General features: G+C 42.4%; 1 protein-coding gene across 3 annotated transcripts in view; it reads right to left on the bottom strand.

Annotated features, from left to right (window-relative positions):
- The window catches only part of ATP8A2 (ATPase phospholipid transporting 8A2), a 1,034,865-nt gene that overhangs the window by 533,235 nt on the left and 477,426 nt on the right, over positions 1-24,204 (bottom strand). For all 3 annotated transcript variants that reach the window (XR_013224076.1, XM_077298312.1, XM_077298313.1), the window contains one exon: positions 20,108-20,280. Coding sequence is in view for 2 of the 3 variants with exons in the window: in XM_077298312.1 (XP_077154427.1) it covers positions 20,108-20,280 (173 nt within the window). In the remaining variant the exon portion in view is untranslated. The remainder of the gene's footprint in view (positions 1-20,107; positions 20,281-24,204) is intronic.

Here is a 24,204-nt window from a genome sequence, read left to right as displayed (position 1 = left end):
TTCCTGATCGAAGGATCTTTTTTTGGAAAAAATGTGGTCAATTTAAGGAGCGCTATGGCTATAGATCACACTGCAATAGATTAGTGGTGAACAATCCGTTTTTGAACCACTACGCGTTTTGGCAGCGGACTGCTACCTTCCTCAGGTGGATTTCACCTCAGTGTTCACCACTAATGTATTGCAGTGTGCTCTATAGCCATAGCGCTCCTTAAATTGACCACATTTTTTCCAAAAAAAAGTTTACATTCACCTTGAGGGATTGTGGCTGGAGCATCTTGGGGCCACAGAGCTCATCTCCAGGCAACAGGACCTGAAGTGAAGTCACATCCTGAGAGGTTGCATCACGTGACTGGATCTTGGACCCATGTGACCAGGCTAGGAAGCACAGCACAGGAGCAGTCCCAGAGCTACAGAGCAGGATTGCACGGAGAGGTCCGCTACCGGAGTTGTGCAGGGGTGCACAACCCTTCCAGGTGAGAGGCTAATCCACCCACCTTCCATTGCAACATCCCAATCAAACCACCTGGTGCTTCTCATGCTGAGCTCTTCCATGTTTATTGATCTAAGGATCTTGGCTGTTAGTTGAGATGAATCTGTGCTGCACTTTATGTACATGCTCAGTAGTGACCAGTGCTGTGGAGTCGGAGTCACAGAGATGGAGGTCAGGGAAATTGACGAGTCAGAGTCGGAGGTTTGGCTGACCGACTCCACAGCCCTGGGGGGAAAGGAACTTGTTCCAATGAGTGTCGCTGCTAATAGGAGAGATGCAACAGAGAAGGCCACTGAAGGGCAGAAACAACACAAAGCCAAAGCAGTGGTTTCAAATGGATCCCGGTGTCTGAGTGGTCCCAAAGGTCAATTTATCATATAAGAAGAATCTAATACAACTACAATGAGGAACGTTTATTATATTATCTTGTGTGTGGAGCTTTTTTGGTATCTTTAGGTTGGTGGTGGAATTATCTTCTTAAATGTGTAAAATTGCAAAATGCTTGGAAAGACAACTTTTATTATTTATTTCTCTTTAAAAATCCTACTGTTCTCAAGAATGGAAAGACTTAATTCCATAGCTTACTACTTGCTTCCTAGGATGCCGGCCACTTCTGCACTCTATCACCTAGGTTGAGAAGTGCAGAACATCCAAGATCTTAGCTATACAGCTTAAAAGCGCTGTTGTGGAACTGGTAGGATCGCGAGTTCCGGTCACCTTCAGTCTACCTGTGCTCCCCCAATACTGCAGAGGTAAAGTGGCCTTTGCTTGCAGCATCAAATTTTCAGGCTAGTGGCTCAGCCATGCAGCTAGTCTGAACTATGAATTATCAGGAACATAGGAAGCCAGGAGGCAGGGGAGCTGTGTGCTCTAGAAGAATGAGGACAGGATGGATCCTTTGACATTGTGTAGTGCTGCTACTTAGGCACAGCACAGCATATTATTTTTGCTGTTTATTATGGTGGTGGCACTATATAGCATTGTTTTTTAGTAATGTTGAGCGAGTGTGAACACTGAGGTGCTCGGGTACGCATCTAGTATCGCGGATACTAGAGCGCCATGCTCAAGTCACCGCCCAGCATGTTTCATGGCTGTTAGACAGGAAAAAAACAAGCAGGGATTGCCTGCCATACACAGGAAATCACTGCATGTTTACTGGCTTTTTAACAGACGCTAAATATGCAGGGTGGGGACTTGAGCATGGCGCGCGAACACTCGCGGTACTCATTGCGTCCCTGAGTACCCCAATGCTCAATTGATTGGTAAGCATGTTCGTCAACACTATTATTTAGGCAACCATATGGAATTGTTATTTTTTGGGCATGGTCTTTTTGTTTGCATACTGTGTGACAGTACATCATATAGAGATGTAGCCCCTTGACTTAGCCGAGAGCACTGTCAGCACTATATTTTTGCTGCAAATGCTCCCATTAAAGAGTTTGTCCCACTACAATTAAAAATTTTACTTTTGGGCCCATGGTGCTTTACAAAGAAAGCGAAAACCCATACTTACCAGTGTTACTTCTTCATTTCCACTGTTGACATCCTCCACTGTGCTCCTGTGGTCGGGAGGGGGGCATAGTATTATGGCAGTAGCCAATCTATGGCCACTGGTCAGCTGCAGCTAGGACACTATCAGAGACAGGGGTAACACTTTCTATTGCTTGGCTCAGGCATAACGGGTGGCTCTGGCCCAGTATAGGTGAACAATGCAGCAGCCATCAAGAGGATGACTGCTACAAGTGTAGATAAGCACCAACAGAGGATAGTGCACTGTCACAGGCGCAGCTTCCTATTTACCAGTAAACACCTCCAATTATGCAGCTCAGTAGCTGTGCCACATTTGTCAACCTAGGGTGCAATGCATGGAGAATGAGTACTGGTTCACCAGTTTTGGCAGCTCTGTCCCAATGTTTTTTCTTTATGCATCTTACTATAGCTAAATGATTACAGTGATATTTTCCTGTACTTCATCCCTCTGTTTATTAATAATATTCATTTTCATACCGCTTCAGCAGAATGTGGTTGTAATTGCCGTTAATCAACTCCAATCCAATACAGTGAGCTGTCACATTCCGAGCAAACGTATTGCAGAACATACTGTGAATGCCGGATACAGTAAGCATGCGGGTTCCATACAGTCCTCATATTTGTTGGTTTATCCAGTGGTGTTTTTATAATGAGAAATTGTTCCTAATTTGAATATAATTATATTATTGTATGATGTAAAGCCGATAATGTAAAGCACCCACATAAAAGACCAGGCAAAATTTCACCGCTAGGAACTGGGGCTTGGTTCCTCCATTTCTGCTCAAGTAATCAGTCATGGAAAATTCTGAGATCATTTGCTTCGTTTCTACAAACCACTGAAATGTTAATTAACAGAAGCTTTCCTTTTGCCATGAGCCTTCCGCTCAGTAAGTATTCCAGTATGTTCACATTCACCTTCCTTCACACCAGACGAAAATAAAAAAGAAAAAACTACCCCGGCAGCATCAGATCAACACCACTACGAACTTTATGATCTTCGGTCATCCATATTAAAATATTACTGTATCGGGAGCCGCAACACCTTGGACCCTTATGGCACTTAAATTATTAAAAGACAGCAGTAAGTCTAGGAAAAAATATTGATCTTTCTCCATCAGCTGCAGGTCTCACCGCTCTGAGAAACACAGTGTGATGCCTGGACTCAAGACGCCGTCCATGGTTACAGCTCTCCGGCATCTTGTAAAATATTGATTTTTACAGTCTTCACTAAAAATCAATATCTCCCTCGATACATAAGATTAGCGGCAAGAGGAAAGACTATGTTTAACCAGAAGACATAGGTAACATAAAACATATACAAGAAGTTCACAGTACACGCTAAAACTTACAGCAACCAGACTATAAACACTAACAAAGCCTATGAGATGAGCAAATCTAACGAGGAGTAATGTCCCAACCATTATATACAGCTCTGGCAAAAATTAAGAGACCACTGTAAAATTTCAGTTTGTCCGATTTTTCTCTTTATAGGTATATTTTTGAGTAAAATGTAAATTGTTCTTTTATTCTATAAACTACTGACAACATGTCTCCGAAGTTCCAAGCAATACATTTTATATTTATTTTCTGAAAATAAGAACTGGTCAAAATAACAAAAAAATGCATTGCTTGCAGACCTCAAATAATGTAAAAAAAACAAACCGGTTATTACTTACCGGTAATAGGATTTTACAGAGTCCACGAGAGCACCCATGGAGAGATGGGATCCGCTCACCATCAGGACAGGAACCTACAGGTTAAAAACCTTGTATGCGACTTGATTCATACGTTCTTCGCAAAGATTAACCTGCCCAATTCCAGCCTTGCTGAAGCATCCCAAGATCATCAACGATCCTCAAACAAATTTCACAGTGGGTGCAAGACACTGTGGCTTGTACGCCTCTCCAGGTCTCCGTCTAACCATTAGACGACTAGGTGTTGGGCAAAGCTGAAAATTAGACTCAGAAGATTACCTTACTCCAGTCCTCTATGGTCCAATCCTTATGGTCTTTGGCAAACTTCAGCCGCCTGGCTCTCCTTTGCTTCTCATTGATGAAAGGCATTTTTCTAGCTTTTCATGGCTTGAGTCCTGCTTCTAGGAGCTTGTTACAAACAGTTCTTGCGTGCACTTTACCCCAGCTGCCATTTGCCTTTTCATTTGTAGGTCACTTGATGTCATCCTACAGTTGCTGAGTGACATTCGAATAAGATGACGGACATCCCAGTCAGTGGAGAGTTGTTTTCGCCCTCTGCCGGTCGGTAGCTTCATTGTCCCTAATGTCTGCTGCTTGACTTTGTTGTAATGGACTGCCATCTTTGAAATTTTAAGGATGGAGGCAATATGATGCTCACTGTGTCCCTCTGCTAGTAAAGCCAGAATTGAGCCCTTCTTTTCCTCACTCAAGACTTTTTTTTTTCAACTCCTTTGGCATGGTTAAAAGTTATTTTTTCATTCCTATTACTTTTGGGATATTACTGGCACTTGTTTTGCCATCCAGCTTGTCCTATTGCAAGAGGATTGTGAACACAACAGCAGTGTTTTTTATACTTTCCTTTGTTAAATAAGATTTGGTTCAGGTGATCACCTAATCAGAAGCACATTAAGTAGAATGAGGTGTACTCTGGCTGGAATTCAACTGACACAGGAATAGAATGGCTGTCATATGTAGAGAAGCTGATTTTTATAAAACTGGGCAGTGGTGCCTTAGTTTTTGCCAGAGCTGTACTATTGACTTCATAGTAAGAAACTTATTATTGAGGACTGAATATGGATACTTTTACACATTTTCTATTCTAAGTACAATTTTAGTTGTACATGAAATAAAGAAAATTAAGACTTTTTTTAACATCTTGTCATTTTTATGACTAAGACATTTGATTTTTTTCACATTTATTTTTTAGACCTGAAAGTGTGGCACAGTACCGGAATATTTTCACATTAGCTTACAGTTCAATAATTTACTTTTCAAATAATCAAGAAATCTGTCAACTCAAAACAAGCATTCGTGGACAAACGTTGGACTAGTATCTCCGCTTAACAGGTCCCAAGAACATTCTGGTGTTTTCTCTTTCAACGCTCTACAAGGAATCTGGATTTTGCTAGAGGGGACCATGGGTTGTATCTACAGAGTTGCTGCTTGCCGATGTAGGGAGAGGAAGGAAAAACATTAAAAGCTTTATCATAAGCAAAGAGATGGGGACAAGGAAAATTTCAGAGCCAAAAACCTAGTCAAGAATAGCTAGGTTCAAGTGCAGGCAATAGAGTGGTATTGTTAACCAGAGAGAGTAGTAAGCCAGTCCAAAAGTCAAATCCAACAGGTCCTTTACGTGAAAAAAGGCCTGAATAAAAAGTAACAAGCTGGGTTATAATGCAAACATCAATCCAAAACAGTGCACCGAGCATTATAATATATATAATAGACAGAATCATGCAATGGTCGGGAAAAATTTTAATGGAGCACTTATTGGCTTTTGGCCACTAAACCCACCTGTTGGTCACCCCCAGTGATTAGTTGGTCAAAGAAACCATGGCTGTACCTGACAGGCCTGTCAGTCATACTGTTTGGGTGGAGCCCAGAATACAAGAGATGCTCAGTTTTAGTTTATATACAAATAACCTCCACTTCTAAAAAGTGGGACTGGACACCTTAAGGTACCTTCACACGAAGCGACGCTGCAGCGATAGCGACAACGATGCCGATCGCTGCAGCGTCGCTGTTTGATCGCTGGAGAGCTGTCACACAGACCGCTCTCCAGCGACCAACGATGCCGAGGTCCCCGGGTAACCAGGGTAAACATCGGGTTGCTAAGCACAGGGCCGCGCTTAGTAACCCGATGTTTACCCTGGTTACCAGCGTAAAAGTAAAAAAAACAAACAGTACATACTCACCTGCGCGTCCCCCAGCGTCTGCTTCCTGACACTGACTGAGCTCCGGCCCTAACAGCAGAGCGGTGACGTCACCGCTGTGCTTTCACTTTCACTTTAGGGCCGGATCTCAGTCAGAGCAGGAAGCAGACGCTGGGGGACGCGCAGGTGAGCATGTACTGTTTGTTTTTTTTACTTTTACGCTGGTAACCAGGGTAAACATCGGGTTACTAAGCGCGGCCCTGCGCTTGGTAACCCGATGTTTACCCTGGTTACCAGTGTAAAATATCGCTGGTATCGTTGCTTTTGCTTTCAAACACAACGATACACGGCGATCGGACGACCAAATAAAGTTCTGGACTTTACTCAGCGACCAGCGACATCACAGCAGGATCCTGATCGCTGCTGCGTGTTAAACGAAACGATATCGCTAGCGAGGACGCTGCAACGTCACGGATCGCTAGCGATATCGTTACAAAGTCGTTTCGTGTGAAGGTACCTTTAGTTATCAGCCTCTGTGAAGAGACTATTTGGACATTTCATTTTCCAGGAAGCCATTCATGGCTGATAAGATTCCCTAAGCCATTTTGGAGATCTCCTTGAAGATATAGGCCCAGACTCATCATGACCAGAGATGTTTAAGCCAATTATTGACGAAAGCATGTGTTGGGGTCAGATTCTCCTGATTCATTAAAAGGCACATGCCTCTTAATAAATCAGGTGTGTCTGACAAGTGGCATGCGCCACCTTGCCACAAATCTGGAGTAAGATTTGTGGGGTGAGATACACCACAGCTCATCATGAATTAGACGGAGATGGGCAAAACTTTTGGTGTAGCTTTTTCTTTTTGGCAGAGTTGGCTAAAATGGGCGTGAAAACAACATAAAGTGCAATAATTTTTGTGCAACTTTGCATTGTGCAAAAATCTTGTGACTTTTCAAAGCGATTTACGCCAGATTTCTGGCATAATTGCTTTGATGAATCAAGGTCAACGTTTTTCTTAGACCCTCCTTATAATCTAAAAAAAAACAAAAAAAAAACCACTAACCACATGTGCAAAATAAACAAAAAGAGATTCCAGCATTTCCTTCCTTAATCTCATACATTTCTTTGCTCTTATCCTAGTTTCATATTTTAAGAAATATACAAACAAATTTACATAAAGAAATCTCTGTGTGTCTCATGAGATCAGCCCTCCTTGTCTTGTGTCTGGCTACAGGACAACTGACAGCAGCAGAATCCCCCTGCTCTTGACTGCAGTAGAGCACACAGATTGATGCTCCACACATCAGCAGGAGGTTCACCTCTGTGTTCTCGGCTAGATTTTTACTAGTAAATTGCCGCCTTGGTAGACACAGGTCCTCATTACAGTACATTAGCTGTTACATCATTCATCTCATGGAAAGTAAAGCTCAGGCATTGGCAAACAAAAAACTACACATCAATATATATTTCTAATGAGTGTGACATTGTAAGAAATGTAGGCATTGCTGACGTCTACAAAAAAAAAGGTCAGGGCCCAGAATCCACTAACAAGATGCAAATTTAAGAAATGGTAAATAGATATAAAAAATTCCAAGACCACTAATTCTAGATTGGGAGACATTTTCGACATTTTTCATTGCCCTATAACCATAAAAACAAATTCACTAATCCTAGAAGACGTGAATCAAGGTATGCTGTTCTGGCAGAACACGACTTCCTTTTAACTGTAAGATTGTTTTTCCATCCCTGATACTAAAATCAGAGACATGTACAGTATCCTCCCAACTTAGTATTCCTGCATATGATTCAGGGGAGGAAAAAGACAACAGGGGACCCTAGTGCAAAAACAGCGGGTGGGCCTCTTTCAACTACCATAGCTGCAAGTTACATATTCTCAAACAAAAAAGTATTAGTACCATAATAATAATAGTGACATTACTGGTCATCTAGGAAAGTGAAATAATTAACACTATCATGCATATTGTACTAGGACAAGATAGGGGGTTAATACTCTGTGTAGACAGCTAGACCCCTTAAAGCTACTAACAGCACTAGATAGGTGAGGGGTAAAAGTTTAAACATACCATACAACTGAGGAAAACATGTTTTAATTCTCCTCAGTGATCACTCAGGTCCCCAGGACTTTCCCTTCATGAGAAGTGTCCTAGGCTCCCAACCATCGCTCATGAGCAGAACGGAGTGTTTGGGGACGGTGCAGTGCAGGGAACATCCTCGAGATACTTGGAATTTCAACTCCAGAAGTATTCAAACTTTTTCTCAGTCATGCAGCTAGCAAGACCATCAACCTGGGTATGTTTGAACTTCTTTACCTCTAACCTATCCAACATTGTCATTAGTTTTTAGGGGTCACAATTGGTGATAGACACTCCATATTATTGTAACGCTAATGCCGGCGCCCCTGCTTGGTTCCCCTTCCATGCAGAGACGCCGACATACTCACCATTACTGCCTCAAGGTCACCTCTATGTCTCCTGCTTTCAATGCGGCAAGCCTAATGTGCGCATACTCCCCTCTTCTTAAAGGGGCAGCGCACGCACCTGCGAAGATGCTCCCAACCAATAGCTGGGAGGCATCTTGTATAAAAGGCACCCTCTCCAATAGGGAGGTGCCTAAGCAACCCCTATAGTTTGCTGAGTGGCAGTGTGTGTACAATGGTATGTTGCCAGATCACTCATTTAGTCAGTACCTGAACCCCTGGTCCTTGTATGGCCAGGTCTGAAACCCAAACTTCTGGTCCTTGTGCGGCCAGGCCCTGATCCTGCTCCCCTGGTCCTTGTGCGGCCAGAACCTGTACCTGATCCCCTGGTCCTTGTGTTCCCAGGGCCCAAAGCAGAAATCATTTTGGTGGTACTTGAACCCTGAAGCCGCTCCAGTGGTACCTGAGCTAGTTTCCAAGACCCATGTGTCTTATCATGTTCCGATTCCTGCATTCCGTGTTGTCCAGACTGGTATACCAGACTCCGAATCTAGCCCTATCTGTGACTCCATGTCAGTGTCTGTTCTTCCTGAGGATCCAGAACCGGTGTAGTCTGAGTGGAGCCCGAGTCTGAGTCTGTTTCAGAAAACCTGACCCCTGGGGTCGGCAGCCGCAGTACCGGGACTGCCTAGGAGTGATACATGGCGGCTACCCTCAGCTCAGGTCTGACTCCACCATCAGTAGCTCCAGTGAACACCAGGTACCCGCATAGCTACACCCCTCCTAGGCAAGCCAGGCTCCATGGCACAATGCGTCCACCAACCACGTGCGTCACCTGCTTGCGTGACGTTTATCAAGTTGCTGCCATACAGTTCAAATTTTTGGTAATACTTTAAAGAGGTTGTCTAGGATTATACTATTGGTGACCCATGCTTAGGATAGGTCATAAATATCAGATTGGTGGAGGGCCCACATCTGCACCCCATCTTAATATGCTGATAAAAGGTTCTGTGTCTACCGGAAATTCCCAGGGTACAGTTGAAACACCCCACCTCCATACACTGTGTAGTAGCCATTCTCATGTACTGCAGCTCAGCTCCCATTGAAGTGAACATGAGCTGAGCTGCAGTAAGTGAGAATGGCCACTACATAGTACACAGAGCTCTAAACGCAGTGTACTTCTGGTGGCCATGTCACCAGGTATCAACTAACTGGTGGGGATGCCGGGTGTCAGACTCCCACAGATATGAAATGGGTTTTACCTATATGAAGGGTAGGTCAGCATGGTGGCTGAGGAAATGTGAGCGGTGGAACGCAGAGGCAGAGCAACTGAAGAGTTGCTGGAGACTGAAACATGCAGGACATTGGCGTCCAAGATCCGAAGCCCAGACTGCGCCGGTCAGAATCCAAAGTCCAGTCCTCGCCAGTTAAGACCCGATAACCCGATGCCGCAGGTCAACATCAAAGGTTGAACACTGATCATCGTACGGGGTCGGACGTCTGCCGTGGTGACCAGGGGACCAGAGTGAACCGGGCCATTACTTCCTGTCTTGACGTACGGTACAGGGCTTGGGCCAAGTTGCAGAAGGGACGAGTGACTGCCAATGCGAGGAACACACATAGGGCACTCAGTAACTCAATACAAAGGACTTGTGGTCTAGTGGAAAATACCGGTGACCCTCGTAAGTGCCAGTAAAATCCTTGGAAGCGCCTGAAGGACTCATTGCAGCAACGGGTCTAACGTTGCGAGTGACGCCCGTTGAGTTAAAGCATAACATAAAACGCCATTCACACATAACTAGATAGAACTTAGAATAGGATACTAAAAATGCTGCATTGTTGTTATCACCGTTATTGCCAATATTTTGTAGTTTGTTACCTTATACCCAAAAAACTGTTTCTATAATTAACACTTTCATTTCTGTAGTAGGAAAATAAATAGCTTTTGCTGGTTACTTCTGCCTCATACTTATCTCCGTTTTGCATCTTAGTAACCTGTTCACACAGGTATTATTTTATGAAACCTTTCATCATTGCCAATTGTGGGGAAATTTAATTCCCATGCCTGCTCTGCATGATAATTAACACGTCACATCTCCAAATTAAAGATTTAATAGTGATAATTACATTATAATAGGTAATTGCAATGTAAACATTTTTTTAGCATGTTCTGCAAGGTTTAATAAAGGTGAACGTGAACACTATTACTGGAGCAGACACGGTTGTGAGACCACCAACACCTTCAAACTGCATAGCAAAGCTTCAACTACTTGGGTGTTAATTCAGCTTTTTTTTCTATGTCAATGCATCAACCTATTGTTTGAATCTGATTATTATGTTAAATGATTTCTTTTTTTTACATTTATTTTCATTTTCAATATACAGTACTGAGCAAAGGTTTTAGGGAAAAAAAATGCTGCAGAGTGAGCTCTAAAAAATAGAAGTGGTGATCATCATTAACCTCAAATCGTAACAGTTATGTAGAAGGCTTAAAAATGGAGTAGATACTGCCAAACTCTGCCACAAAGGTGAGGTTGTGGAAGACAGTTTCAAGTCACAGGTCATAAACCATGCCAAGAATGAGCATGGCAACATGACACAAGGTAGTTATACTGCATCATCAAGGTCTCTACTACCAAGCAAAGATTTCTAAGAAGACTGGGATTTCAAGATGTGCTCTTCAAAATCTTTTGAAGAAGCACCAAGAAATAGGCAATGCTGTGGACCATAGATTCAGTGTCTGGCCAAGAAAACATAGTGCAGCACATGGGAGACACATTATAATTACTTCCCTTTAAAATCAGAAGACGTCCAGCAGTGCCATCAGCTCAGAATTGGCAGTATCCAATGAGGCCCAGCTACACCCATCACTGTTCAGAGAAATCTGGCCACAAGTGGAAGAATTGTGGCCAAAAAGCCATACCTTCAACATGGAAACAAAGACAAGTGACTAATCTATGCACAAAATCATAGGAACTGGGGTGCAGAAAAATGTCATCATGTGCTCTGGACTGATCTGTCAAAATGTGAAATATTTGACTGCAAAAGAAGGCAGTTTGTTCACTGAAGTACTGGAGAGCTGTAAAACACAGAGTTGTCTTCAGGAAGCATGGTGGAGGTTTGGGCTGAATTTCAGCAAATGGAGTTGAGGATTTGGCCATGAGTGTCCTCAAGGCTGAGAAATACAGGTAGATACTTATCAATCATGCAATAGGGAGGCATCTGATTGGCTCCAAATTAATTCTGCAGAAGGACCACAACCCCAAACATGCAGCCAATGTCTATAAGCATAAAGAATAAGGAGTCCTGGAAGTGATGATACGGCCCCCACAGAGCCATGATCTCACAATTGTCAAGTCTGTGTAGGATTACATAAACAGACAGAAGTATTTGCTTGAGCCTATATCCCTGGAGTAACCATAAAAATGGAATCTAAAGCCTCATCACTGTAAGCACATATATATCTATAACATCAAAATGGTATAAATTGAATTAATGTATTAATCAAAATATATAAAGAGCAAAAATTACCAGAAAAGGCTAAAAATAACCAATTAAAACCTTATTGGACAGTTTGGCCATCAATTTGCAAAACATAGGCTTAATACATTTTATATAATAAAGTTTATAAAGGTAATAAATATTATGGAAGGTAACAATACAGTCCAGTTGGTGTTTGACAGACATGGTTGATGGTTAGTATAGGCCTTTATTTTGATGTCAGTTGGCTTACCCTCCCTTCACAATGGCCTTTGTGCTTTAAATTCGGCCTGGTGCCAATGTGAACACTGCAAGATCCCCAGGAATGGGATCTGAAGTGATCAGTGATTGTATTCTGAAAAGGGTGGTCTCTGATGAGCTGAGCAGACAACCCCTTTATGGGAATCTTGCAGGTGATGCCTGCTGCCTGAACCATTGGCATTGTGAATCAGAGACCAGCTCCTTCATTACCGATGCATAGTTTCAGAGAAAACATACCCTGAGCAGTGATCCGGGAACAAGGTGACCAGCCATGTGGGCAGGCCCTTGCCTGCCTCTTCCTGCTCAATTATGTTTGAATGACAGGCATCTCCCTCTGTATGTCCTAAAACTAAGATAAAAAAGAAGGATAATTCTCACTGGAAACTAAGAATCTTTGGAGTCCCCATATTGCCTGTTGCTGCTGGCGAGTGTCCTGCTAAAAGACTAGCTTCGGAAAACTATACTAGAAAAGGGCATTTTTGGCCATTACTGTATTGAATATTCTTAGAGCCGAGACTTAATTTTCCCAAATTTGCAAGGCATAAATGAGAACAATATATTAGGCAACGATGTCTAGTTTTAATTACAGTTAGCTAATAATTTTACTTGATTACTGCACTTTGAGAGCTTCATCTAATATAAGATTCTCTGCATATTACAAACATTTCTTTGCTTCAACGGGAGAAAATCTTTCCTTGACTCATATTTACAGCGTGCCGCTACTTCTTTTATCGCACACTCTACAGACACGAGGATCTGTCATGGTTTAAGCTAAGCATGACTTATTAGGTCACCGGCTCTCATAAGTCTATTTCTACTAATCATATGGAAATTAGGAAGATATGATTTATGCAAATCCATAAATGCTCATAACTGTAGGCTATACAAGCAATTAACACGATGACCATTAGTGCCAGGCAAATCAAAATGATAATTATATCTACAAATTAAGTGCAACAGAAAGGGGCAATTTCTCACATTTTCCTTTTTCTAAATTACTGTTCAGCAAGAGACTGCCTTGACGAAAATATGCTGTATACATTTTTCAAATCTGCGAGCAGCTTCCTATAATCATAGGACCATGTTAAAATTGGATGAAATGAAAGGGTCACATTGCAGGATCCCCTTCACTCTCTTTTACTTGCAATTTTGCACCACATGAAGGAACCTGCAGCACAGCGATTTTCAAGGCACATTACGAACCAGTCTCTGCTCTCCTACTCTCATGGCACTGTCAGCTCTGCTGTGCTGCCCTTTCCTCCACACTGCCTGTCCAGAGATGAGTCAGTAATCACATTTATGTCTGTTGTGCCCAGACGTTGTTTTGAGCACCATATCTCAGGATAGGTAGTGTTAGAGAAGGGGAAGTACAGCAGTGGCAGTTCTACGAGAGTGCTGATAGAAGGATTTGTAATGTGACCTGTACTGCTGGTACCTTATCTGAAAGGTGTTCCTCATCTGTGCTCTCTAATCATACAGGAGGGTAGACCAGGAGATCAGAGCTGTATCCTTACATCTCACACACTGAAAAACCTAAACTATTGTTGGGGGCGTGTTCTTTTCTGATATGTTGCTGCCTGCTTATGATTGGTCAGCCTCATACAGGAGGAAGAAGTACACGCCCTCAGTGAATATTGTCGGATAACACCTACTTGGACTTGACTTAAAAGTTAACTCACTAGGTGCCAAATACTTTGATTCCCAATACCTCTGCAACAGAGAGGCGAAATAGAAAAAAAAAAAAAAAACCCTTTTATTCCACTCTTCAACCATTATTAAATTCTGTGTCCAATGCAACATGAAAAAATTGGTGTAAGGTTCTCTTTAATATGTACTATATTTTACAGGTGCAAGGTTATACAACCGGTTTAAAATTGTTAAAAGAGTTATATTACAGAAAAACGTTTTTCGTTAATTGCATACAATGACATACAGTTCATGGATACAGTAGGAGTTGGCCAAGTTTCACTGTGGGAAAGTTTGCAAATGGATAAAATTCACTTAAAAAGTCTAACTTTAAACATAAGGGAAAAAACCCAGTTATTGGATTTACTTAAAGCGATATAGTAGACACTGAATTCACGTCTTATGTGCTGGACCAAATTACTTAAAATTGCTGAGTAAACAAGAGCGCACCTTTCAGAAACATTTCTGGCACTTGTGATTATCCAAGTCTGGCAAAAGTTTATGGAACAAAAGCCAGACCGCAGCACAAGGGTTATTTTCTCAATTTCCTCTTGACAGATATACATGAGATAGGTAGTAATAATAATAGTAGTAATAATTAAACTAGAAAAAAAAAAACTGAAACTATGCTTAGCCTATTAGTTTAAAGTGGACAAAATAATAAAATATTTTGCAAGGATACTATAATTAATTCAGAGCAGAATATTTGCTTACTTAATTCTCTTTAAGTTTTTTAGGTAAATTTCTTTATTTTGGCTGCTGTGTGTTTATTTCCTTCCTTGTATGGTCTCAAAAGGAATAAATCACCTTTTTTATTATTTAAAGAATATATATTCTTGTTTTAATATTTTATTTTGCTCATTGCATATTTTTATAACATTTTCATCATATGAATATAAAAGGAAGGACACGTTGCAGCAGAGACCTGAAGATAAAAAGATTTCAGAAAATAACCCATTGAATTACATGGGTGAGTTTTTTGAGCAGTACTCCTTCTGCATAGATTGGGAAGAGCTGAGCTATCTCCATCACTTAGGCTACGTTCACATTTGCGGTCAGCGCCGCAGCGTCGGGCGCCGCAGCGGCGCCGCATGCGTCATGCGCCCCTATATTTAACATGGGGGCGCATGGACATGCGTTGTGCTGCGTTTTGCGCCGCATGGCCGCAAGCGTTGGACGCAAGAAACGCTTCAAGTTGCATTTTTTTTGCGTCCAACTTTCGGCCAAAAAGGACGCATGCGGCGCAAAACGCAGCGTTTTAGCGTGCGTTTTGCCGCGTTTTTGTTTGCGTTGTGCGCTGCGGCGCCGACGCTGCGGCGCACAACGCAAATGTGAACGTAGCCTTAGGCTGCCGTCACACTAGCAGTATTTGGTCAGTATTTTACATCAGTATTTGTAAGCCAAAACCAGGAGTGGGTGATAAATGCAGAAGTGGTGCATATGTTTCTATTATACTTCTCCTCTGATTGTTCCACTCCTGGTTTTGGCTTACAAATACTGATGAAAAATACTGACCAAATACTGCTAGTGTGACGGCAGCCTTATAGTCAAAGACCTTTATAATATAGGAATAGTTTCAGTAAGACTCTGCTTATAATGCGTTCTAGCTGCGCTTTTCACAAACGTAACACATACTAATTCATTTATAAGAGGGATGGAGCCTATAATCCCCCCCCAAAATGCCAATATGGATAAGAGAAAAACACAGAAAAAAAAATATATCAAATACCGTATTTTTCGGACTATAGGATGCACCAGACTATAAGACGCATCCCAAATTTTCAGAAGGAAAATAGGAAAAAAAAAGATAATGTGTCAAATGCGGGTCCGTCTTACAGTCCGAATTCAGCTTACCAGGGAAGGGATTGGCACAGGTGCAGGAGTGGTCACAGGGGTCGTTCGGTGGTTCAGGCTGGTGCGGTGGATTCCGGGAAATCCTCTCCCAGGCTGGTGCAGTCGCGGTGCTCTGTGTTGCGGCGGTGCTCTGTGTGGTGGTGGTGCTCTGTGTTGCGGCAGTGCTCTGTGCGGTGGCAGTGCTCTGAGGGGTGGCTGGGCTCTGTGGGGTGGCTGGGCTCTGTGGGGTGGCTGGGATCTGTGGGGTGGCGGGCAGCAGCGCTCTGTGGTGGTGTGGTGGTGACAGGGCTCTGTGATGGTGGCGGGGCTCCGCTCCACCGCTGCGATGCTGTAGCTCCGGGAAAATGGCTGCCGGGGGCGACGCATGCTCAGATTCTGATTTCGGCAACGAGATCTCGTCCCGAGATCTCGTTGATGAGATCTGAATCTGAGCATGCGCCGCCCCCGATGGACATTTTGCCGGAGACCAACACACCGCATCACAGCAATGGAGCTGCAGGAGCTTCCGGGCTTTGATGAAATGCCGGCGGAGCAGACCCGCCACCATCACAGAGCCCCGCCACCATCACACTACAGAACACCACCACCGCCGCACCACAGTCGCACCAGCCTGGGACGGAAGGCTGCATCGGGACCCCCACCGCAACAGGATTTGTAAGTATATTCCTACTATAAGAGGCACCCCCATTTTCCCCAAAAAATTTTGAGGAAAAAAGTGCGTCTTATGGTCCGGAAAATATGGTTAAGTGTTACTCCAATTTAATCAGAAATCAGACAAATGTGTAAATACAATAAATATTTTATACACAACTACACAATAAAATAAAATGTAACAGTTATTAGTATAAACAAGAAACAATTAAAGCAAGGGGAGGCCAATGAGAGACACCAAATATGGAAGCTAAGAAAACAATACAAAAGGGTAGCCACAAGATGGCATGAATACTACCAAGGAGTTATAATAAGTTATATATAGGCACATATACAGTATACACCCTCAAAGTACATTACAATGCAATTCTGCAGTAAGCTATATAAAGATTGGGTGCAACGTAATGCACAAAAATAAAATCAATAGTGAAAAGATAATGATGCATAATCAGACATACCCAAAAAATAATAATAGAATGTGTCACAACATTGGCCGTCACCCCATTTAGCAGGGCACATATTTGTCAGTGTGGGCTCACCCAAACAGGTTATAGTCCCTTCTCCCGGTGAAAAGAGAGGCACAAATCTCTGTATCCCCTTCAGCCTGAGCTTCAGCAGCCTCCAGCGCCAAACAGAAGTATCAACTCCGGGCACAGTTTATACCGAACAGGTCGCAGCTTTCACACAGTTCTTTGCAGCTCCCACAAACAGACTGCTCAGCTTTCCTAGCTGACCCATGCAGTCTCCATTCAGAGAGAGATCCTGGCACATCTCTTTCCCAGCTACAGCTCACATTTTGGCTGAACACTCACCAGCTTCAAGACATTTGACTATGCTCCATCCAACAGATTGACACAGAAGATGAACACAAGCCCTGGTATTTACTCAAATCAAGTCAGGTACATCTAATCAAGACCTGCAGTGATAAAATTTAACCCTTGCCTACCTGGCTTTGCTACATCACATTGACAATGAGTGATGGGTTCTGTAGAGCGTTATTCTTTAGATCTGGAGCCCTGTTCTTGGGATCACTGGGAGTCCTTGAAGTTGGATACCCAATGATCAGTAAGTTATCCCTTATCCTATAGATAGGGAATAACTTTTCAATTGTTGGGATACCCCTTTAACTTAAATAAAATAAATCTAAAATTAATTAATACAATTTCACCATATTAGCATTTCTGTCTTTAACCCCTTTTTGACAACAGGCGTAATAGTACGCTGACGTCGGACTCCTTTCCTTTGATGTGGGCTCCGGCTGTGAGCCCACATCTTTCCTGGTACATGTCAGCTGTTTTGAACAGCTGACATGTGCCTGGAATAGCTGCAGGTGGAATCGTGATCCACCTGCAGCAGTTAACCCTTTAAATGCCGCTGTCAAACGATGACAGCGGAATTTAACTTGCGCTTCCAGCCATTGGGCCGGAAACCTGCCCACCGGTGTCACCTGATCGCGGGTTACCAGTTCATTGGCATGACAACCAGAGATCTTCTGGAGACCTCTATGGTTGTCACTGATGGATTGCTGTGAGCGCCACCCTGGGGTCAATGCTCATAGCAAGTGAGTAATTCTATTACATAGAGGTGATCTGATCACCACCTCTATGTAGCAGAGCCGATCGGGTTGTGGCAGCTTCTAGTCTCCCATGGAAAATATTGAAGCATAAGTACCAAAAGCACCAAAAGTAAAAAATATATAAAAAATATATATATGTAAACGTTCAAATCACCCCCCTTTCACCCCATTCAAAATAAAACAATAAAAAAAATCAAACATACACATATTTGGTATCGCCGCGTTCAGAATCGTCCGATCTTTCAATAAAAAAAAGGATTAACCTGATCGCTAAATGGCGTAGTGAGAAAAAAGTAAAAATGCCAGAATTACGTTTTTTTGGTCGCTGCGATATTGCATTAAAATGCAATAACGGGCGATCAAAAGATCGTATCTGCACCAAAATGGTATCATTAAAAACGTCAGCTCGGCATGCAAAAAATAAGCCAACACGCAACCCGAGATCATAAAAAATGGAGACGCTACAGGTATCGGAAAATGGCACAATTTTTAAAAAATTTTTTTTAACAAAGTTTAGAAGTTTTTTTCACAACTTAGATAAAGAGAGCTTAGACATGTTAGGTGTCTATGAACTCCTAATAAATTTTAGTGTGGGATTGCACTTTATTTGCAATTTCACTGCACTTGGAATTTTTTTCCTGTATTCTAGTACGCGACATGGTAAAACCAATGGTGTTGTTCAAAAATACCACTCACCCCGCGAAAAATAATCCCTCACATGGACATATTGACGGAAAAATAAAAAGGTTATGGCTCTGGGAAGAAGGGGAGCAAAAAATGAAAATGCAAAACTGAAAATACCTCTGGTCGTTAAGGGTTTAAGTGAAATATGATATTGCAGGTCAAGGGCGTTTGCTGCAATAAGGCAATAAGGCTGCTTTCACACATCAGTTTTTTGCCGTCAGTCACAATCCAGCGAATGTTGAAAAAAAACGGATCTGGCAAAAGTTGCCGCCGGATCCGTTTTTTTCTCATAGACTTGTATTAGCGACAGATTGCGACAGATGACCTCACGTTTCATCCGTTTTTCGCCGAATCTGTTGAAAAATTGTTTTTCCGGCGGCCGGAGAAAACGGACATAGTAACATTTTTTGTGTTCGTCGAAAAAATGGACAGCGACGGATCCGTCACCGAATCTGTCAAATGACAGAATCCGGCAACGGATTCCGTTTTTTTTAACTGAGCATGCTCCGATTTTTTTAGGATCCAATTAGCTGGATCAGCTAGCCGGATCCGGCGAACAAACGGATCCGAGGCATCAGTTTTTCATAATCTGCAACGGATCCATTTTTTTTTCAACATTCGACGGATTGTGACTGATGGCAAAAAACTGATGTGTGAAAGCAGCCTAAGGCCTCTTTCACACTAGTGTTGTACGACGCACGTCGCAATGCGTCGTTTTGGAAAAAAACCGCATCCTGCACAATTGCTTGCAGGATGCATTTTTTCTCCATAGACTTGCATTAACGACGCATTGCGACGGATTGCCACACGTTGCATCCGTCGTGCGACGGATGCGTCGTGTTGCGTCGGACCGTCTTTTTTGGTGCGTCGTGTAATGTTGTTTGGTGAGTCGTGTCCGCCTTTACCGACCGCGCATGCGCGGCTGGAACTCCACCCCCGCCTCCCCGGACATCACAATGGGGCAGCGGATGCGTTGAAAAACTGCATCCGCTGCCCCCGTTGTGTTTTTTTGCCACAGTATGCGTCGGTACATCGTCACGTCGCATTGCGACGTGCGTTGTACGACGCTAGTGTGAAAGTAGCCTAACAGACAAGCAATGGACAAAAGTGAGCACGTTTGTGGGAAATAAAAAACAAACAAACATTTTTTCTACTTTTACACCCCATTTGATGGCTTTAACCTGATTAGCAGGTTTGTTGGTCATACTTTAGATTCATTAGTTTTTTAAAAAAAAGTTACTAAAAAAAATTTGAAAAACAAAAAAAAATCAGCACCTTAGTTGTCAAGCAAAGAAACATTTCGAAAGTACAGTATCTCAAATAAAAATGGGAAGGGAAATATAAAACAAATCAACATCTGGTTACATTGTAGTTTTCCAGCTGAGATTATCTAAAGTTTCTGTTTTGCTCATAATAAATGCTCCAGTTAAACGCTTTTTCCCTGTATTGATTTGGCTGTTAAATCTTTCTGTGCTATACATTTCCCACAAAAGCTATTTTACAAGATCCAGTATAGATTTTACATCCCCAACTCCAGAAATAACCACTTCAAGATTATGATGGCTGTTATGAACATAAAGTACAAACATAGCGGGAAGTTTTCTGTACCTGCAGCAGATAACGGCTTTACAAGAAAGCGCCAAGTCTAAGAAGCACTGACGGACTTCAAATGAGAGCGCATACTTCAGGGTCTGCCCATCGATTATTAAGGCTATGTCGTTCTCTTTTCCAAGCGAGTCTCCCAGGTTAGTGCAGTGATTCGTTAACGTTTCTCTTGTTGCCTTGAAAAAAATAATACAGAGAATTCTATTTAGCGGTAGTAATTGATTAATCACTTTATGACTGTTGAATTATTGCGGGTGGTCAACATTTTTTTATGAATCATAGAATATATAAATATATGAAACATTCTTATCTTCTTAGAATCTAAAGATTATTTCCCTTAGTCAACGAAATTGTAAAAGGGAAGGAGGATGATTATGGGACAGTCTCTGTCTGTGCTGATGCTGTGAGAAGTGAAGAGGGAGCAGGAGGAGCAGAGTCATCTAATTGGCTCAAATCACATGGGACAGATTTGATATTATGCCAAGAAGAGCCCACCTGCCCAGGAAAAATGAACAAAGATTAACATTTACGTAAGGGATATCTAGTGAAGGAAAAGACTAAAAATATGCAGTACATCTGATTGCACTGCATGTAAAGCACATCTACAAATGCCTAAGGGTTCACTTAGAAGTCCAATGTTCTCCCATATGAGAGAAATGGACAGATTATGTTGGTCAAATTTCAAAAAACTGACCGTCACATCCAAACATAGATCAAGTGTGAACAGGTGCTGAACCTAGAGTCACCAACTCGTACACAGTCAAATAAATAAGGCAGCACACTGCAGCGCTAAAACATGCAAACATGAAACATAAAAGTTGAACTGCATTACTGCACTAGAAATATGAAAAAAATGAGAGCGTTTAGTGCATAAATTGGCCAGTTTATGTGTACCTGGTAGCCACATTAGATTATGTTGGTCAGACTTGGACCACAATCTGCTCAAACTATGATCAAAGTGTCATCAGCTTTTCGCATACGTGGAGAAAAAAACCCTCAACATTCTCCTTTCTGACAGTCGGTGAAAACCAGACCGCACTCGGACCGAGTGAAAGTACGATTTTTTCATGGACCCATAAACTTGCATTGCCAATTTTGACTGGACAAAATCAGACACGTCGCCAAGATTTTCAAACTCACAGACGTATGAATGGCCCCACAGGTTGTCACAGGAACCAAAGCTATCCACGTAAACCACGGACAGCATGTGTACGTGAAAAATGGACATCTGAATGAGCTTTAAGGAGGGATTTAGATTTTTCTTTTGTACCTATAGACACTCTTTGAAACACTGAAACATACATGACGAATCATATAAAAAATCATCAGCGTTTCATCCCAAAAATTTGGGACGATTTTTTTCTCACTTGTCATTGGTGTGCAATTCGCTATTTTACATAATTACTATCAATCATTTACAAGATCATTTAAAGTTTCCTATGCTTGTAAAATTAAGGTCATTTATAGCCTTACATCGTTTATATCGTTTATTATTCATGCACACTATACAGAAACTAAATACTTGTACGACCCTGTTTTGTTATACAATATTTAATAAAATAAAAATTTTATGGTTAAAAAAAAAAAGTTTCCTATGCTAAAGAATTACAATGTATCCGTAAAAATCTGATGCTGTACATATGGATTCCGTTTGGGTTTTTTGGCGCACACAAAGACTTGAACATGTGAGTCTCATACGATTTACGGAAGAAACCAGTGTAGGTTGTCATTTTTTTCATACTCAGATTCGGTCCGTTAGAAAAAAGTTAATCTACACTGTTCTATTGAATAACATTGGTCCGAGTGCAGTCTGTTTTTTTACAGACAGAACAAGTACTGAAAATACAGTTATGTGAACATGCCATTACTATGTGAAACTGTTGCTGGGAGGATAAGGATGATTTTACTGTTTCTGCTTCTACCTGTGTGTAAGATTCATGCTGTGAGAGGGGAAGAGGGAGGACCAGAAGAATCGTCTACATGGCTTAATCCAGAAAAGACATCATGCCAAGAAAAGCCCACCCTCTCAGCAAAAAATTAAAAAAAGAATATTTACAGAAGAGATACACAGTATAGTCATGGTTGAAAGTGTTGGCACCCTGGAAACTGTTCCAGAAAATGAAGCATTTATCCCAGAAAATTACATATGCAAATTGCCTCTTCAGAGAAAAAAAAAAAGAGGACTTGAACTCTATAGCGCCACCTGTTGGAAGTAGCGATCCTACAAGTCACAATCAACCCTTTAACGAGTCGAGCAATATGACTTAGGCTAAAAGCCAAATCAGTATCTCAATTCGCAGACACGCTGTTTCGGGCTGTTGGCCCTCGTCAGTGCAAAGCATGAGAACTGATTTGGCTAGGTGAGAGGCTCTGGACTGAGGTCTAAGGGGTAAGGTTTCTCCTTGTGAAGAGTGACATGCCAGCTCTGGCTTGACAAGGTAAGGAGGCTTATTCGCCATGCAATGCTCCTCTGGGAAATTTAATATTCAAATTGCCTCTTCAGTCACGACACATGCATGGAGAGTCCAACAAACAGGCTTTCCATGCATGTGCTGTGACTGTCATACAGCCGCGACACATGCAGCTGCGGCGCTGATCAGCTGGTGCGATCCAGGAAGCCTCTGCAACTTATTTGGCAAGCGCTATAGCTTGCTGAATAAGAGGGAATCCGAACATCTTCAGAGATCTTGATGTTCCATTGTCTACGGTGCGCAACATGAATCAAGAAGTTTACAACCCTTGGCACTGTAGGTAATCTCCCTGGAAGTAGATGGGAAGGATAATTTATTGAAAGATTGCTACGCAGGATAATCCGGATGGTGGATAAGCAGCCCCAATCAAGTTACAAAGAAATTCAAGCTGTCCTGTGGGCTCAAGGTGCATCAGTGTTAGAGCAAACTATCTGTCGACATTTGAATGAAACTAAACACTATGGCAGGAGACTGTTATGATCCCAATGGCAGAGGATCTCGGAGATTACAGCAAAGTCTGCAAACATAAATACCAGCTCATAGGGAAGTGGTAACTAGGCTGGCCATATACCTGATCCTAGCACAAACAACTAACAGTAGCCGGGGAACGTGCCTATGTTGACTCTAGACGTCTCGCGCCAGCCGGAGAACTAACTAACCCTATCAGGGAAAATAAGACCTCTCTTGCCTCCAGAGAAAAGACCCCAAAGTTATAATACAAGCCCCCAACAAATAATAACGGTGAGGTAAGAAGAAAAGACAAACGTAAGAATGAACTAGATTTTAGCAAAGAGAGGCCCACTGACTAATAGCAGAAGATAGTAAGATGACTTATATGGTCAGCAAAAAACCCTGCAAAATATCCACGCCGAATATCCAAGAACCCCCGAACCGACTAACGGTGAGGGGGGAGAATATCAGCCCCCTAGAGCTTCCAGCGATATCAGGAATCACATTTTGTACAAGCTGGACAAAAATATGAACAATGCAAATAAACAAAAATAAGAAAGCAGGACTTAGCTTATCTTGCAAAGAACCAGGGCCTGAAGACAGGAGCAAACAGAAATGAACTGATTACAACGATGCCAGGCACTGGACTGAGAATCCAGGAAGTTTAAATAGCAACACCCCAGGCCTAACGAACCAGGTGAGTACCAACCTGGGAAAAGACAATCCAAGTGCCAAACCACTAGTGACCATAAGAGGGAGCCAAGAAGTATAGTTCACAACAGTACCCCCCCTTTAAGGAGGGGTCACCGAACCCTCACTAAGACCACCAGGGCGATCAGGATGAGCAGCGTGGAAGGCACGAACCAAATCGGCCGCATGAACATCAGAGGCGACCACCCAGGAATTATCCTCCTGACCATAGCCCTTCCATTTGACCAAATACTGAAGCCTCCGTCTAGAGAGACGAGAATCCAAGATCTTCTCCACCACGTACTCCAACTCGCCCTCAACCAACACCGGAGCAGGAGGCTCAACAGCAGGAACCACAGGCACAACGTACCACCGCAACAAAGACCTATGGAACACGTTGTGAATGGCAAACGACACCAGAAGATCCAAACGAAAAGAAACCGGGTTAAGAACTTCCAAAATTTTATAAGGACCAATAAAGCGAGGCTT

The sequence above is a fragment of the Ranitomeya variabilis genome, chromosome 3 (assembly GCF_051348905.1).
Source record: "Ranitomeya variabilis isolate aRanVar5 chromosome 3, aRanVar5.hap1, whole genome shotgun sequence".
Taxonomy (NCBI): domain Eukaryota; kingdom Metazoa; phylum Chordata; class Amphibia; order Anura; family Dendrobatidae; genus Ranitomeya; species Ranitomeya variabilis.
This window is presented reverse-complemented; position numbering and strand designations above follow the sequence as displayed.